This window comes from Rhinatrema bivittatum, chromosome 2 (genome assembly GCF_901001135.1).
Source record: "Rhinatrema bivittatum chromosome 2, aRhiBiv1.1, whole genome shotgun sequence".
NCBI lineage: Eukaryota > Metazoa > Chordata > Amphibia > Gymnophiona > Rhinatrematidae > Rhinatrema > Rhinatrema bivittatum.
The window spans coordinates 202,934,935-202,950,305 of record NC_042616.1 but is presented as its reverse complement, the minus strand read 5'-3'; the positions used below and the strand labels follow the sequence as shown (position 1 = coordinate 202,950,305).

The window sequence follows — 15,371 nt, the reverse complement described above, 5'->3', positions numbered from 1 at the left end:
CTAGACCCTAATGCCAAAGCCCCTCCACAGTCTTAATAACCAAAGCCTACAGACATGTTAACATTTAACAACTTCTCCAAGCAGGTATTAGATTTTAGGCTTCAAAAATCACGATAAATAGCATGTGGAGGAAAGCATACCACACTAGTTCTCACATGATTTGATGGATCATGATATTCTTACTAATAGAAGTCAACAGGTAGGATTGTATGGAATAGGTAGGGTGGATTGGATTTCAGATGATTCAAATAAGAGAAGAATGTTCCTAGTTGAAAAAGGAGTACCTTGGGATTCTTCCCTATTACCGCTATTGTTTAATATCTTTATGCAATTTTTAACAAAGCTTTTTAGAGAGCTGGATGTTGTCATCGGTATATTTATGCCGATGGCATTCAGATCTTGGTTCCAGTGGAGAATGATCTGGATGGCACAACTGACTGATTGAATTTCTGCTTATGTATAATTTCTGGGTGGCTGCACGATAGTAGATAGGTCTTGAATAAACCAAAGACAACAATTTTAGCTATGCGGTGGGTTTTTGAGAGGGTTCAGCCCTTAAAAAAAAATACCCCTTAGATTGAAATCCCTCTGGGGACAGAGTACTACTTACTGTACCTGCATGTTTCTCCTCATCTTCAGCTATCAATAAAAAGGCATGAGTTTAATGTAAAATAAATAAACCCTTTAAAAATTGGCTCCTTAGTCAAGGTACTCTATTTACTTATTTAGCATGTGCAGTAAACCTTCTTTAGCGTGCATGCAAACTTTAGAGCATGAGTCCCTTTCTATCTCTAGAAAAATGCATCTAGCCCGTTTTCACACAGTAATTTTTTTAACTGCCTGCATTGGTGTACAGTCTGTGGATACTATCTCTTGGACAATTATAGGCTCTACCAGCTTATAAGTGACTTCATAGCCTTTCACATAATCATAGGTCAAGTAGTCATGTTTTTTAGAATTAATAAAAATAAAAATTCTAAAAAACATGACTGACTTATGATTATGTAAAAGGCTATGAAGGAGTTATATGCTATAGATCCTATTATGAGGTCTTAATGTATGAATTCTGTACAACCGGAGGACAGAAATTTCTATACCAGAAACGCTGCATCTCAAAAAGCTTCCAGTTTAGTCTTTTTTTTTTTTTTCTCTTGAATTGGGTATGTCTTTTTGTTTTTTCAGGTGCCTACAAAGTGGGCGCTCTCTAAATCCAGCTAGAAAAGATTGCTTTTCTACTGCGTTATACAACCAGTTCTCCTGGTTCAAGCTTTGCCTTCTTTACCTGTAGGATGGATTTAGATGTTTTCCTTTTGGATTCAGATGGAATCCAACTGCTTAATCTTTTCTCACCTCTCTGACAAGATTTCCCCCCCTAGGAAGCACCCCAGGATGCTTCTAATTGGTTTTGCATGTGCGGAATAAAACATAGAATCACTTTTCTGTGGGCTGCACAAAAGCACAGATGTTAATGAATTAAAAGTGGGTGCTTTTCTTTCTTTCTTTTTTTTTTTTTTTACATGCTCTCTCTGAAAACACATTGATCTGCCACGGAGAGTTTATCCTACCCACGCTTGATTAATACAGAAAGGAAAAAAAATGGTAATGTTCTTTGGATTCCCTCTAACACGTTCGCATTGAGGCACTCCAAATGAATGTTTATAACACTTCTCTGAGGGCTTTCAAGAACATTCAGCACACACACAGCAATTGGGCCGCTAACTAATTCAAATGTCGAGAGCTTTTCCAAGGAAAAGAGATCTTCTAAATGGGTTTTTTGGTTTGTCTTCAAAAACAACAGTTACATGCAGGAATTTCCTCTGCCATGCTCAAATTAATAATGCAAAAATAGCTAGCCAGCAGCACAATGTTTTCAAACTGGCTTCCTTCATCTTTAGGAAGAGGAAAGTAAAAGAGGTTTTGCTGAATAGATATTTTTCATGCAGCATATTTTGGGGGTGTTTTCTACGCATTGGTCTTTTTAAAGGAGTTGATGTTTTTTTTTTTTTTTCTTAGCAGAGCTCAAAGGCAAAGCTGTTGAAAGGGGAGAATGCTCTTTTAGTCAGCCAGTCTGCGTCTGACTGGCTCCCCATGAAACCTGGATTTCCCTGCTCACTCCACAGTCGCTGTTTTGTTATACTTGTTATTCTGCTGATAATAGGACATGCGAAGCAGCCTATTGCCCTATTGACATGCACTGGCCAAAAACAACAGAGGGAAAAAAAATTATGTTTGAAAAACTGCAAAGTGTTTATGAATTCTAATCTTCAGCACATGAATAAATACATCTGACAAACTGCAGAGTACCTAACAAGGGCCTTTCCTGACCTGCCTAATTTGAGTCCGATTGCACATGCCGGGCTTAGAAAGCAATGCTGATCTCTGCCAATGCTCTAAAATGTGGCTCCACTGTTTCCCATTATTTGTGAAACTCAAGTGCTAGATAATAAGTTATAATTGCCCTATTAATCACTTATAAAGAAGTGCCTTGATGAAGGAATGCATCTTTAAATCATAATACATGGTACTTAAAGGAGCCGTTTTTTTTTTCATTTTTCCTTGGCTAGTCTTTGGCGTTTAGCTGGCCGTGGAACTTAAGACCTGATTTACTTAATCTTTTCTCCCATTCTCGGTCTGATTTACTAAAACCTCCCCCCCCCCCCAATAGAAACAGAATGAGAGAAAAGCCTCAGTAAGTAAATCAGGCCTCCTTCCAGAAAAAAAGCAGTAATAAATAATGTCTGTAGTGCAGACTTGAATGGAAAGACATTCAACTGCACAGACCATGTTTTATCCAAAATATAATAAGATAGGGGAGAATCAAGATATTTACTACTGCTGCTGCTGGGCTGAGCAAAAATTAGCAGGGAATTTTGAGCAAAGTATGATTATAATAAGTAGGTAGGAGAAGCAGAGACACTGAATCGCTCATCTGTGCCCATTACTATTTTTAATGTGTATTGTCAACTTCAATAAAATGTAAGAGAGCTCACGCAGGCTCTATTACAAGGACCGCTTGTAATTAACAACATTTTGAGACTGAGAACCAGGGGGGTCATTTTCAATGGTCTTTTAAAAATTACCGGGGGGGTGGAAGCACAAAAACATACTAGTAAAAGCGCTTTTGCACTATTTTTTTTCTGCATTCCGGGGCATGAGGTGGAGGTGGAGTTGGGGGCCGGGACATGATTTGCCTGCATATCAATGCGTCTGGAAGAGACAGGGATTAGGGGGAACCGTGTTGCTTTGGCTTTCATCTTGCTTTGGCTGGTCGGTGTCAGCAGGTCCAGACTGGCAGTATCGCATCGGCATGGTAGCCTGTTAAGCCCAGAGTTCCTCGGGGTTCAGCCCAGTCAGTGACTTTATTTAAGATATATTTGTTAACATTTTGTGAAATGCTGGCAGGGCTGGGTCTGAGTTTTAGCAGATATGCACACAATACTCATTTCTTTATACCCATAACTCCATCGATTGCTGAAGCCTTGAAATCATTAGAAACACATTTGGGTGTTATTCAGCGATGGCTTTTCCAGAATAAATTATTGATGAATGCTGCTAAAACAGACCTTATCATGTTGAGTAGGGTCTCAACATCTGATGAGCTTCCATCTTTAAGCTTCCATGGTCATATCATTAAAATCATAAATCATAATCTGAGAGTTATTTTGAACCAAAGGCTTTCTTTGAAGGCACATACCAATAAACTTATAAAGGTCGGGCAATTCAAATTGTGCATACTTTCGCCGCCTAAAGTCATTGTTAGATGTGGCTGCTTTTCATACTGTGTTGCAAACAATGGCCTGGATTCAACATTCATCGCTGAATGATGAATCCAGCAAAAACGGGGGCGGGGGGTGAAGGGAGGGGCAGGCCTGCAAAAGCCCGCAGCCTTCACACCACTGCGGTGTGCCAGCTGCTGGCTTTTGCACCGAATAGTGCCACTGTGAAAGGTGGTGCTATTCGGAGTGCCGACGATAATGTTGGTAAAGTTATCGCCGGCAGCGACAACACCACCCACTCCGTCCCCTCCCCCTAATTTGCATGATATCGCATGTGAAAAGGCCCTTTTCGCATGTGATAAGCCTCTATCGCATGCGATATGGCCGTATCGCGTGTGACAAGCCTTTAGAAAATAACCCCGAATGCTAATTGCAGGTGAGGATTACTGCAGTTCTTTGATGCTGGGACTCCCTAAGAATACTTTACATGCATTTTACATACTTTTCTGTGGCTCGGGTTTTAAGTAGACGTAGTCGATTTGAGCATATTACTCTTACTTTGGCAGATCTCTATTAGTTTCCTATAAAATATGGAATGCACATCAAGCATCTTACACTGATCTTTATGATTTTGCATTTTGAGGGTTTTTCATGTTTAGGGGCTCCATTACAAACTAATACCCCTTCCCACCCATTACGATCTGCACATAGGGGTTTACTGGAGGTAGCTGACATTAATTCAGCCCATCTGAGTTTAGTGAGGGAGCAAGCCTTTTCAACTGCTGGCCCATCCTCTGGAATTTGATGCCTGAATCACTTAGAACTGTATTAAACTGTGCGACTTTTAAGAAATATTTGAAAATTTGGTTATTCCAATAGGCATTTGGTATGGGAGAGTAGTTGTGTGATGCTAGTTTAGAGACACAGATTGCACAGCTATTTTTTAAGCAGAGAATTGATCAGTCGGGAGTTAAATGAGTTGTATGTTATTGTGCGGCTGCTATTCAGGAGCGGGAGCTCTAAATCACAAGGATGATAGTTGTAATCTGCAGCTGTGAACCTGTCATTTATATGTTTATGATTATATGTAGTTTTTAGATTTTTATGTATAATTATGATTGCATTTTTTTATATTTTTATTGTAAATCTCCTTGAGCATTAGAACGTGCGATTGGTAAATGTTCATAAACACTTTTGATTTTCAAAAATATTTGTATTTATACATGCACAACATCACGTCTGCTCCTAAGCAAGTATAACTTTGTGCATGTCTATTGACACTGGTTCTGTATACACCTGCAATTTTCAAAGCAGATGTATGCACATAAATCTACTTTGACAATTTGGGCTAAAATCTGCGGATAGATAGTACCTGCAGACTTTAGCCTATGTGGGCTGTTTGAAAATGACCCTCCCCGTAACACAAAATTAATCCAACTTAAGATCTGTTGTCTTCTGTAATGGTAAGATCTTAGATTGTGTTAACAAGGCACCATTTAATTTGAACAATGTTACCATCATTAGCAGTGCATTCTCACTAGCAATCATTTCATTCCATCAAGATAATATAGGTACTCTGGAATGCTGTCCTCTACAGGGGAAAGAACACAATCATAGAACTGTATCTTGCATAGTAGAACAGTGAACAAAATCTTAATCCGGATGAGAGAAAAGGCTTATCCTGCTTCTGCTCTGAAACAGAAGCTCTAATATGAAGATAAAAGGCATAGGAAGGACTCTCTGTCTCACCAAACATTATCAGAGTACATATGCCCTGTGTTTCCAGGCCATCTTCAAAAGCCATAAGGATGGGTCTTGTATAGGACATGGTCCGGCTCCCACAACGGTCCTCAGAATCAAGCAATTAGGTTAACCTGGAGCCCACCTTAGGATCTGAAGAATGATGCTTTCTAAGCTCTAGAGTTGTCTAGAGTTAAAAATTAGGGATGTGAATCATTTTTCAATGATTAAAATTATCGTCCGATAATTTAAAAATCATCATAAATCGTTAAAGAACACGATACAATAGGAATTCCCCCAATTTATCGTTAAAAAATTGTTAATCGGGTTAGTGCACACTAACGGGAGTTAGTGCGCACTAACGGGAGTTAGTGCGCACTAACCATTGTTAGTGCGCACTAACAGAAAATGATACAAATTGACACTTTTCAGGTCAGTTAGGAATGAATATGTTTTCCTATTGGCTGGCTGCCCTCTTATTTATTGATGTTACCAAGGTTCCCACTGAGGTGATGGTTGGGGGGATGGGAAATGGAAACGGTTGGTAGCTTGACAAAAAAAGTAATGTGATCAGTCATTGTGACTAGAACTTGTGCCCTATCCCTGATACCGGGAGTGTTGTGATCTTCCTGCACGCAGTGCCCTATCCCTGATACCGGGGGTGTTGTGATCTTCCTGCACGCAGTGCCCTATCCCTGATACCGGGAGTGTTGTGATCTTCCTGCATGCAGTGCCCTATCCCTGATACCGGGAGTGTTGTGATCTTCCTGCACGCAGTGCCCTATTCTTGATACCAGTCCTCCAGATGGCCACCCTGAGGGTAAATCCGTTCCGTCCGGTTCCTGTTTCTGGTCATTGGAGCCTCGGTCAGTTGGATTCCTTTCCTGAGCCTGCCCCACTCCCGCGTGGTCCGTGACCAGCCTCCTTAGGCTGTGTAGGATGTGTAGAGGACAGGGTGGTCCATGACCAGCCCATTGGGTCCGTCCTGAGGAACAGTGTGTAGGGCACCCTGAGGAACAGTGCCCACTTGTCTTCGTCTAAGTCTTCCAAGTCCTTTTCGTCTCGTCTGGATTTCCCAAGGTCCGTAAGAGTCATCCTTGCTTCGGACATTTCTGTTGCTTTGAGACTCTACCTACTCTAGTCTCAAGATGCATTCTATGACTGGAGTTTCCATCTGCTCGCCTTTCTGGATGTCGATGCCTTGTGTTCTTCTCCTGAGTCCTGAAGCCTTTGTCTCAGCCTTCAAGCTTCAGCTCTTGTCCGCCCTCGTCTCTTGTCTGGCCTGCCGCCTGTGCTGTTCCCTGCAGCAGGTCCGAAAGGGCAGGGAGTAGTCGGAGGACCACTCAGAGACCAAACTTGCGTGGTTGGCCTCATTCAGGCATGCAGGTCGGAAGAGGCCTGGTCACCTCCAACCCTAGACGAGGTCCGTCTTACCGCAAGGGGCACACATCTCACCCCTAGCGCTCGCAGCCAGCGGAGCATAATAGTAATCTCCGTTTTTTACATGTGCGGCCCATTTAAAATTCACCCATCAATGTTTATTATAACAAACAAAAATGGGAGAAAATCAGTGGAAAACATCAGGCAACTTTTTCCCATTGATTTTTTGCCGCTTTTGTTTGTTACAATAAATACTGAGAAATTCCCTGTCAAAGAAATATATATTTTCAAGTCTGATCGCTGCTGAATATTGAAGCAAATTACAAGGTGTGAGAGAGAAAAAAATGTGAGGTGAGAGAGCACAGAGCTTAGTGGATGGTTTGCAATCAGTGTTATTGTACAAGTAACCTTGGAAAAGGTAAACAAAGGAGGATCCTCACTAAGACATACAGAACTCTGTGAAGACCCTTGGAAATATATTTGTTTTACATGACATAGAGGCCCATGCATTAATGTTCATGATAACCATTTTTAACATTTACATCAGAAAAAATGTAAATGTGCATGCTAAAACCCGATTTATGGAACAAGTTTGGTTTTCCATAGGCAATCAGATGTCTACCCATGGAAAAATCCTTCCCTTCCCCCGCAGCTAGTGGAGGAAAAATAGAAAGACTGTCAACAGTGGGAAAAAGAGGTGGTACTGGGGATGGGGTTAGGAAAGGCCCTCTATGGTATAGGCATAAATTTCAATTTAAAATCCCCATGGACATATATACTTTGCAGCTGCTAAACAGTGGAATAAAATATCCCAGTGTCACTGACCTGCTGCCGGATTTTCACAGCTTTTCAAAACTGCCTGGCAGACTAATGTATCTGCGGGTCTGTAAGCTATCTGTGGGGACTAAAAAGGTCCCCTTAATGTAGGATATGCTAAAGATTTTTTGCGCCCACTAAAATCAAGCATTTTTGGTCATGCAAAATCAGCATGCACACTAACCCAAAATGTTAGTAGGTATACACTGTATCTCAAAATTTCCTGTGCTAACCAGTCCCAATTCCATCCTCATCCAGGCATCACTTTAATCAAGGCAAGCTACTCTTTAAAGTCAACCCCCCCCCAAAAAGGTTTCCAAGAAGACTGGACTCCTCCCTCAAAGCAACATGCCTCATGAAGGCAGGATTGCTCCCCCAACCCCTGCCAGGAAAACTGCACCCTCTCAAGGCTGCACCACCTACATTCTGATCAAGACCATGCTTGGCCCCGGACACCCCTCACACCCCCCTCTTTTATGATTCTTTATCATTCTGGAAAGTCTCAATCTTTACTAAGAAGAGGGATGTGAAATGGCACCACCAATCAGTTCTTCACCACTGTCATGTGACAGAGGTGAAGCACTGCTGGATGGTTTCATTTGACAGAACATAGGGGTGCTGGCAGAGGGCTCTTACTTCCCTTCAGACTGTGAATATCAGGACCATTCAGGATTGGAAGGATTTAACATGGAGGGGGGTGGGTGTGTGTGGGTGGGTGGGGGGGGGGCATTCTGAACTTGATTAAGAAGAAAGCCAGCCTTGAGGAGCGTGAGACTTCATGTGGGGGAACTGGCCTTTATGAAGGAGTGTTGCATTGAGAAGGGGGATGTTATCTTCAAGGGCTGGGTTGTTTTCATAAGGGTTTAGTCTTGTTGAAGGGGCTTGTACAGGGGGAGCTTGCCTAGATTGAGTGCGTGTGGAGTGCTCGTAGGAGTGTGGCTGCTTGGGAAATGGGGGTTAGGGGGGAAATCCCGTGTGCTAACCAGCCCTTTCACTTTGAGCCAGATTAGGACCAGGGATTTTGAGGCACAATGTTTGTGCTAAAAGGTTAACACCTGGTCCAAGGCATGTGTTAACTTCAAAGCTTTAGCAGATCCAAAATAAATAATGGGTGGAATGAGCACACATCACTACTGTATTTACTGTGCACCAGGTAAAGCCCAATTTACATCTAACATGTCCTCATTTACATGTGGGGAAGTGCTAAATTTGGCATATTCTTACCAACATCCTCTGATTCCAGTTGGACGTGCACCTTAGGGCCTTAAAGGTGCAATTTAAAAGCCCAACCTGCACATTCATTAGTGGATGCGCAAATATGGCGGGCGCAGGCGTGCCGAGCGGATTTTAAAAGCTGCCGAGATACGCGTAATCTCCGGATTGCTCACATCTCGGAAGTTTTCATGAAGGAGTGGGCCGTGGGCGTGGACTGGGCGGGGCGTGGGCATTTCAGGGCGAGAACCGGAGATGTGTGGGAAATACCTTATCTGATGCGGCACTTGCCAAGGCCCCTGCCGTATAATTTAACTCCTGCTAGGGATGCCATGTAAGTTAAAAAGTGAAGAGAACTAGGCAGATCTGTGGGGTGTTAAGGGTCAGGGCTAACTTGGGGGGCGTGAAGGCTCTTAGACTAGAGGGGTTTGAAGGACCTACCTCTTGGCTGGGTGTACTGGAAATGAACTGGTAAAACTGGGAATAACGTCAGCGCACGCCCCTTTCAAAATCCTTCTATTTACACGTTAGAAGTGGCATTTTCCTAACTAAAATTTGCCGCACTGCTGCGTTCGGCCAGGCTATTTTATGACGCGTGTATACTTGCGCAAGTTATAAAATAGCCGTGTCACCGGGCACGGGCCAACGCGTTCATGCACATGTGCGCATGCACACTGGTTTGAAAGTTAACATCTTAATATCTAGCAAGCTGTATTTTCTGCAAATTAAATGACCTTAGCATATATATTACCCTTTAGTCCACTGATCCCTAAGAGCCAGTGCACCCAATTTAGCTAGCCAAAGTTTTGCAAAGCTGATTTACAGCTAAAACTAATTGGCTAGATGTTTGGTTGAAAATTAGCCTTAATATAGTTAGCTACAACTTATCGTAATTTACAGGGTCATACATGAAGTCGCGTTAGGGACATGCGATATTATGCATGTCCCCACTCAGATACTCCCCTCTATTACAATGATTTGCATGAATAATGCAAATGCATGCAAAGAAGGTCACTACTGTTCAATTCAATACAAATATTTTATTGCTGCCAACTGACAAGGTGGTCAGCCACAATAAAATAACAACACCTCCCTGGTTAGAGATCACTGTGTGGCGGGACCCTGCTGCACATTTAAACTGGCAGGGGAAAAAAAATACGGCCAAATGGGAAGTTTGAGTGGCGGTCATTGTTGACCCCCATTTCAACCTGGAACCGGTGATCAAAGCGGGCCAGACTCCCCAAAAATAAAAGTTTACAGTATGTGCACAGTGACAGTGGTGGCAGTGGACCCCCAATGTTCAGGCCCCCCCACTCCCAGCCCCCTGAACCCCTGATGATGCAGTCCCACCTCCCCCACCCCAGGACCCCGACAGTTAAAGCCCCTCCCCACCCCAATGGAAAAGCCACCGACTCCCAGCCCCAAAAGCCCCTCTCTCCCCACCCCAGTCCTCAATGGACAAGCCCCCCTCCCCACGCCCTCATGAGACCCCCTACTTTATTGTCTATCCCATGGCCTGATTCTGATCCCTGGACTTTACCCCAGTCACATGGCTGGGGGAAGGTGAGGTCGGTGCAATTTTGGAAAATGGCGTCGATCGGGATGGGTTGCAAGGGTGTCCCCGACACGGGATCGATGGTAAGCTACGGCATCTCTGGAGAGGGGGCAGGAGTGGTGGACTTGTCCATCGGGGGCCAGGAGGCAGGGGGAAGGGAGGCTGCTCCATAGGGGGGGGACAGGGTGGTGGGGGCTTGAACATTGAGGGGAGGGCCACTGCCGCCTCAGCATGCATACTTTAAACTTTTTATTTTGGGGGAATCAGGGCTGCCTCATCTGGCGGGCTGGAATTCAAACAGGGTTCAGCAATGACTCCCGCTCAACCTCCCTGTTTTCCTGCGGTTTATTTTTTTGGCAGCCAGCAGCCCTTTAAGACGATGGCAGTCCAGTGAGATTGGGGATGCCATCGCGTAAGAGAGCCTCTAATCGTGTTCTTTTGTGTCATGGTGTTTGGCCGTGACACAAAAGAACGTGCCTTCGAGCCACGATATGTTTATTGGGTGAGGGGCTCCACTATTGCGGCGACACCCCCTGCGATAGTGGGACCCTCCTGGGAGAAAACGTCACGGCTTGATGAATCTAGGGGTTAGCTGGCTACTGCTGGAACTAGATTTAGCTGCTAGTGAGGGAAATATTCATAAGCAGAGATTTAATTGTCTAACTCCTGAATTTAGCCAGTTAAACCCTTTGAAATTCCTGGCAAAAAAAAAAAGTATATCAAAAGAAATCTAGGAATATCTCTACAAATTAAATAGATTCAGTTTCTCTATTTGTTGAAACAATGCTTCAAAACATCCTTATATTTATGCTAGTGAATAATAACATATTTTCATGGTTAGATATGTTTTCAGAAGCTGTTGATGTTAAAAATCAATGCTTACAGTGGATGCAAATAAGACAAATCTGAGTTTCCATTTCTTATGCGAATAAAGTAGAAGGTCATATTGCACATGGTAATAAAATACAACAAAATCTTGGATACCAGTTTAATAATTCACCTTATTTCCAAGAAGGGCATTTACGCAGGCTTCTGATGCATCACAGATGGCAGTAAGGTCATGTCCGCCTTCCAGGGCTAGCACCACCCGTCCATTTGCCAGTCGTAACAATTGCTTGATCAGGTGACCAAAACCTAATGTTCAGACACATAATATAAATATTAAAGAAGGATGGAAAGATGTATATATTAAGTATTTTTCCCACAGATATAAAATGGATGATGACTTCTAGTACATAAGAGCTACATAATATGAAATTCAGCAATATACCTGATGTTTACACTTCTTGCAAAGAAAGAAAACAGATAGAGAATTGAAATTCAATGCATTCTATGTTAGGTGCATATTTCAATTTTAGCTCAGATCTCAGTATTTACCTGATTTTTTTTTTATAGATATGACACTAATTGTCTGGTTCTGTCATCTCTGTTCTTGATCTTAATAATACCCATGCCAGCATGGTCCTAAGCCATTTCCTAGAGGAACTCAATATGAGCACAAGTGATTTGATCATAGTTATCTTGGATGGTGGCTAGGCAAACTGAACCAAACTCTCTCATCAATGTACTATATTGCTAGATTTTTCCTGCCTAAGAGATTCCCACACTTTTCTGGAGCCATAGGTAAAAATGTGGCTTGGAAAGTTTTCAAGCTTGATTTGCTAAGCTCAAAATGAGCTTAGCAAATCAAATCTCAACCATCTCTACTGTAATGTCAGTAAGTGTATCTGGTTGTGGGTCTTCTACATTACTATACTTCAATAAGTTATTTGCATTTTAATGTGCATTCTGTCTCAGAGGTCCCTAAATCTGGTCGATGAGAACCACCAACAGGTCTGGTTCTCAGGACAGCCACATGAAATACTCATGAGAGTTGCTGGCATATATTTGGTCTAAAAGGAAATGAATTGTTCCACCTGGCACAATGCCGCGCAGGAATGGCTGAAAGCTATCCTGAACCAGAGCAGGTTGAAGGCCCAGCAGAGTGGGCAAGGACCTAAGAATCCTGGCTCTGTGCTCCCTGTGAGGCCTTCTCTGCAGTGGAATTTGCTGAGGCTTCTCCTCCTATTTCTCTTGATGTTCATGTGCTCCTTCCTCTTTTTCTTCTGTCTCCCTTTCCCTTTGCTGCTGCAGCCAGACCACCACAAGAGGTTCCACACTAGTAAAATAAGTTATCCTGTCAGGTGTGGGCTTAAATCCCTTACACAATCTGCACTCACTATCACCTAACGGGTGAATCTTAAGACCCGCGCGCAGGCGCACATGCACGCATGATTGCTGGTGCGCGCACACGAGCGCAGCAATTTTATAAAATCATCTATACAGGTGTACATGTGCACCTAATTTTATATTGGCATGCGCATGTGCACTCAAATGCCACCTCGAGCGTGTAAGTGGGGGGAATTTTAGTTGCTCCACGTGCTGACACAATAGCCCTTTTTCCAAGTTTGCTCCCAGTTCGCCCCAGTAAAGGAGAGGACTTCCTAATCCCTCTAGCTAACTTGCCTCCCTTTTACACTATTAGCCCCAACCCTTAAAACCCCACTAATAAGCTTAATTTGTTTTGTTACATGACTTATACACCGTCCAGAGCAGAAGTAAAGTTCCACAGTAGGGGACCCCGGAGTGCGCGTGTGTGTATAAATACTCATGTGATGACTTTATTTTACAGACATGGCCCACCCATTCCATGCCTAGACCCCACCCTTTCCCCACCCCTTTTTTGATTTTTATGATTTGTTCAGGGAAGTGAGAGATACACACGTATCCACTCAAAATGACATCAGACGCAATGCATCGGAAGAAACACATATTTATAAAAATCCATGCATTAGTTATAATAAAGAAGACCACTCAAATGCACTCTTTAATCCATGAGAGTGAACAGTATCTAAGCAGAAAATACACCGTTGTTCTTTCAATAATCATAATTATAATGATATGATTATAATCATAAATATGATAATCATAATAATCATAATTTTCATAATCAACTTTGACAAAACTGAAATCATACTCATGGATAAAAAACCCAATCCAACTCCGCCACCCCTGACAATACTAGATAAACAAATGATAACGATAATCCCTACCACCCATACCAGGAACCTTGGAGTTACCATCGATGCTGATCTCTCTTTCAAATCCCACATAGTAAATAAAACGAAAGAAGGATACCACAAGCTACTAACCCTAAGACATATAAAGCCATTTCTCAACCCTTCTGACTTCAGAACCATCCTGCAGCTGCTTATTTTCTCCACCTTCGATTACTGCAACTCATTACTTATTGGAATCCCTTCATCATCCCTCAAACCACTCCAAATACTGCAGAATTCAGCTGCCAGAATCCTTACAGGAAAAAAAAGAAACAAACACATAACACCCATTTTATCTTCTCTTCACTGGCTACCTATTTCTGCACGAATTACCTACAAATCAATGACCATCATTCATAAAATCCTAAATGATGATCTTCATGGACTAAAAGGCTTAAACATAACCCCCCAAAACCCACAAAGAAACCTACGCTCTAACAACGCAGGATTCTTAAACATCCCCACCTTAAGAGACGCTCATCTTTCAACTACAAGAGAAAGAGCATTTTCCATTGCCTCCCCCAAAATTTGGAACACCCTACCCAAAGAACTGAGGACCCAGCACATCCTGAAAACATTTAAAAAAGACCTAAAAACATTTTTATTTCGCAAACTCTATTCTAACTATCTGACACCTGATCATCCCAGCCCTCAACAGAACTCGCAAGCATAATCTATCTTCCTCTTCATGCTCTCCTGATGTACCCTCCTTTTTCACCCCTCCCTGCTCTCTCACTTGATTCATTAAGTTCATTGAAAATGTTCTCCTCACTATTCTGTTATTCAATTACTAAGAAAAAATGTTTACTGTTCACAATACTCTACTGTTCCCAACTACCATATTAACTCCATTTGATTGTATGCTAATTGCATATTTTGTTTGATAATTGCATATTTTGTAAACCGTTATGATGGCTCTACCGAATAATGGTATATAAAACTCTACAAATAAATAAATAAATAAATAAATAAATTTAGAAGTGTTTTGGGATCTCTCCCCCGAGGGTTCAGAGGAACCTTCTCTATGACCCACCACTTCAGATCCTGGAATTGATGTGAAAATTGAATACAATGTGATACACTGGGAGCTTGTAGTTTTTGAGTTTGCAAACAACTTCTATGTTCAATTAACCGCTTACGAATGGAGCGTTTGGTTCTTCCCACGTACAATTTGGCACAAGGACATAAAATCATATAAATAATATTGGACATGGTACAGTTCATATATTCATATGCTTGAAACTGTTCTCCTGTGTTGTCTTGCCAAACAGGACTGGTGATAGCTTCATCACACAATGAATAGTTCTGGCAAGTCGATTGTCCAACCTGATATTGATTATCTTGTGTGGACGGCCGATACATGCAAGCATGTACTAAATAATCTCTAATATTCTTCCCATGGCTGTAAGCTACGCATGGGGTTTCAGAGAAAAACAGGATAAATTTGTAATATTGGCCAATAATGATGTATTAGGGAGGTAATGGATGAAGATTTGGAAGAATATTTCACTATACTTACACACCATATGAACCCTTTCATCATTTGTAACATTGTCTAATAGAAGCCACTGTCGCTCTGCATTATATGCTCTCTTATACACGTGTTTAATAAGGTAATAAGGATACCCTCATCTGAGTAATTTTCTAAACAGTATCTCAGCTTGTATAATGAAATCTGCCTTGATGGAACATAAACAATGCAATCACAAAAACTGTCCTACTTACTATTAAAGTGTGATAGTTTGTTTTTATCACTAGGTTTTCTATATATGCTAATACTGAGAGAATCCTCATGCTTGTAAATAAATATGTCCAAAAAATTAATGTTACAAAGATGATATGTCTTTGTAAAAT

General features: G+C 42.0%; 1 protein-coding gene across 1 annotated transcript in view; it reads right to left on the bottom strand.

Annotated features, from left to right (window-relative positions):
* The window catches only part of LOC115083250 (histone deacetylase 4-like), a 395,601-nt gene that overhangs the window by 103,433 nt on the left and 276,797 nt on the right, over positions 1-15,371 (bottom strand). The window contains exon 4 of the mRNA XM_029587058.1: positions 11,420-11,553. Within this exon, the coding sequence (XP_029442918.1) occupies positions 11,420-11,553 (134 nt within the window). The remainder of the gene's footprint in view (positions 1-11,419; positions 11,554-15,371) is intronic.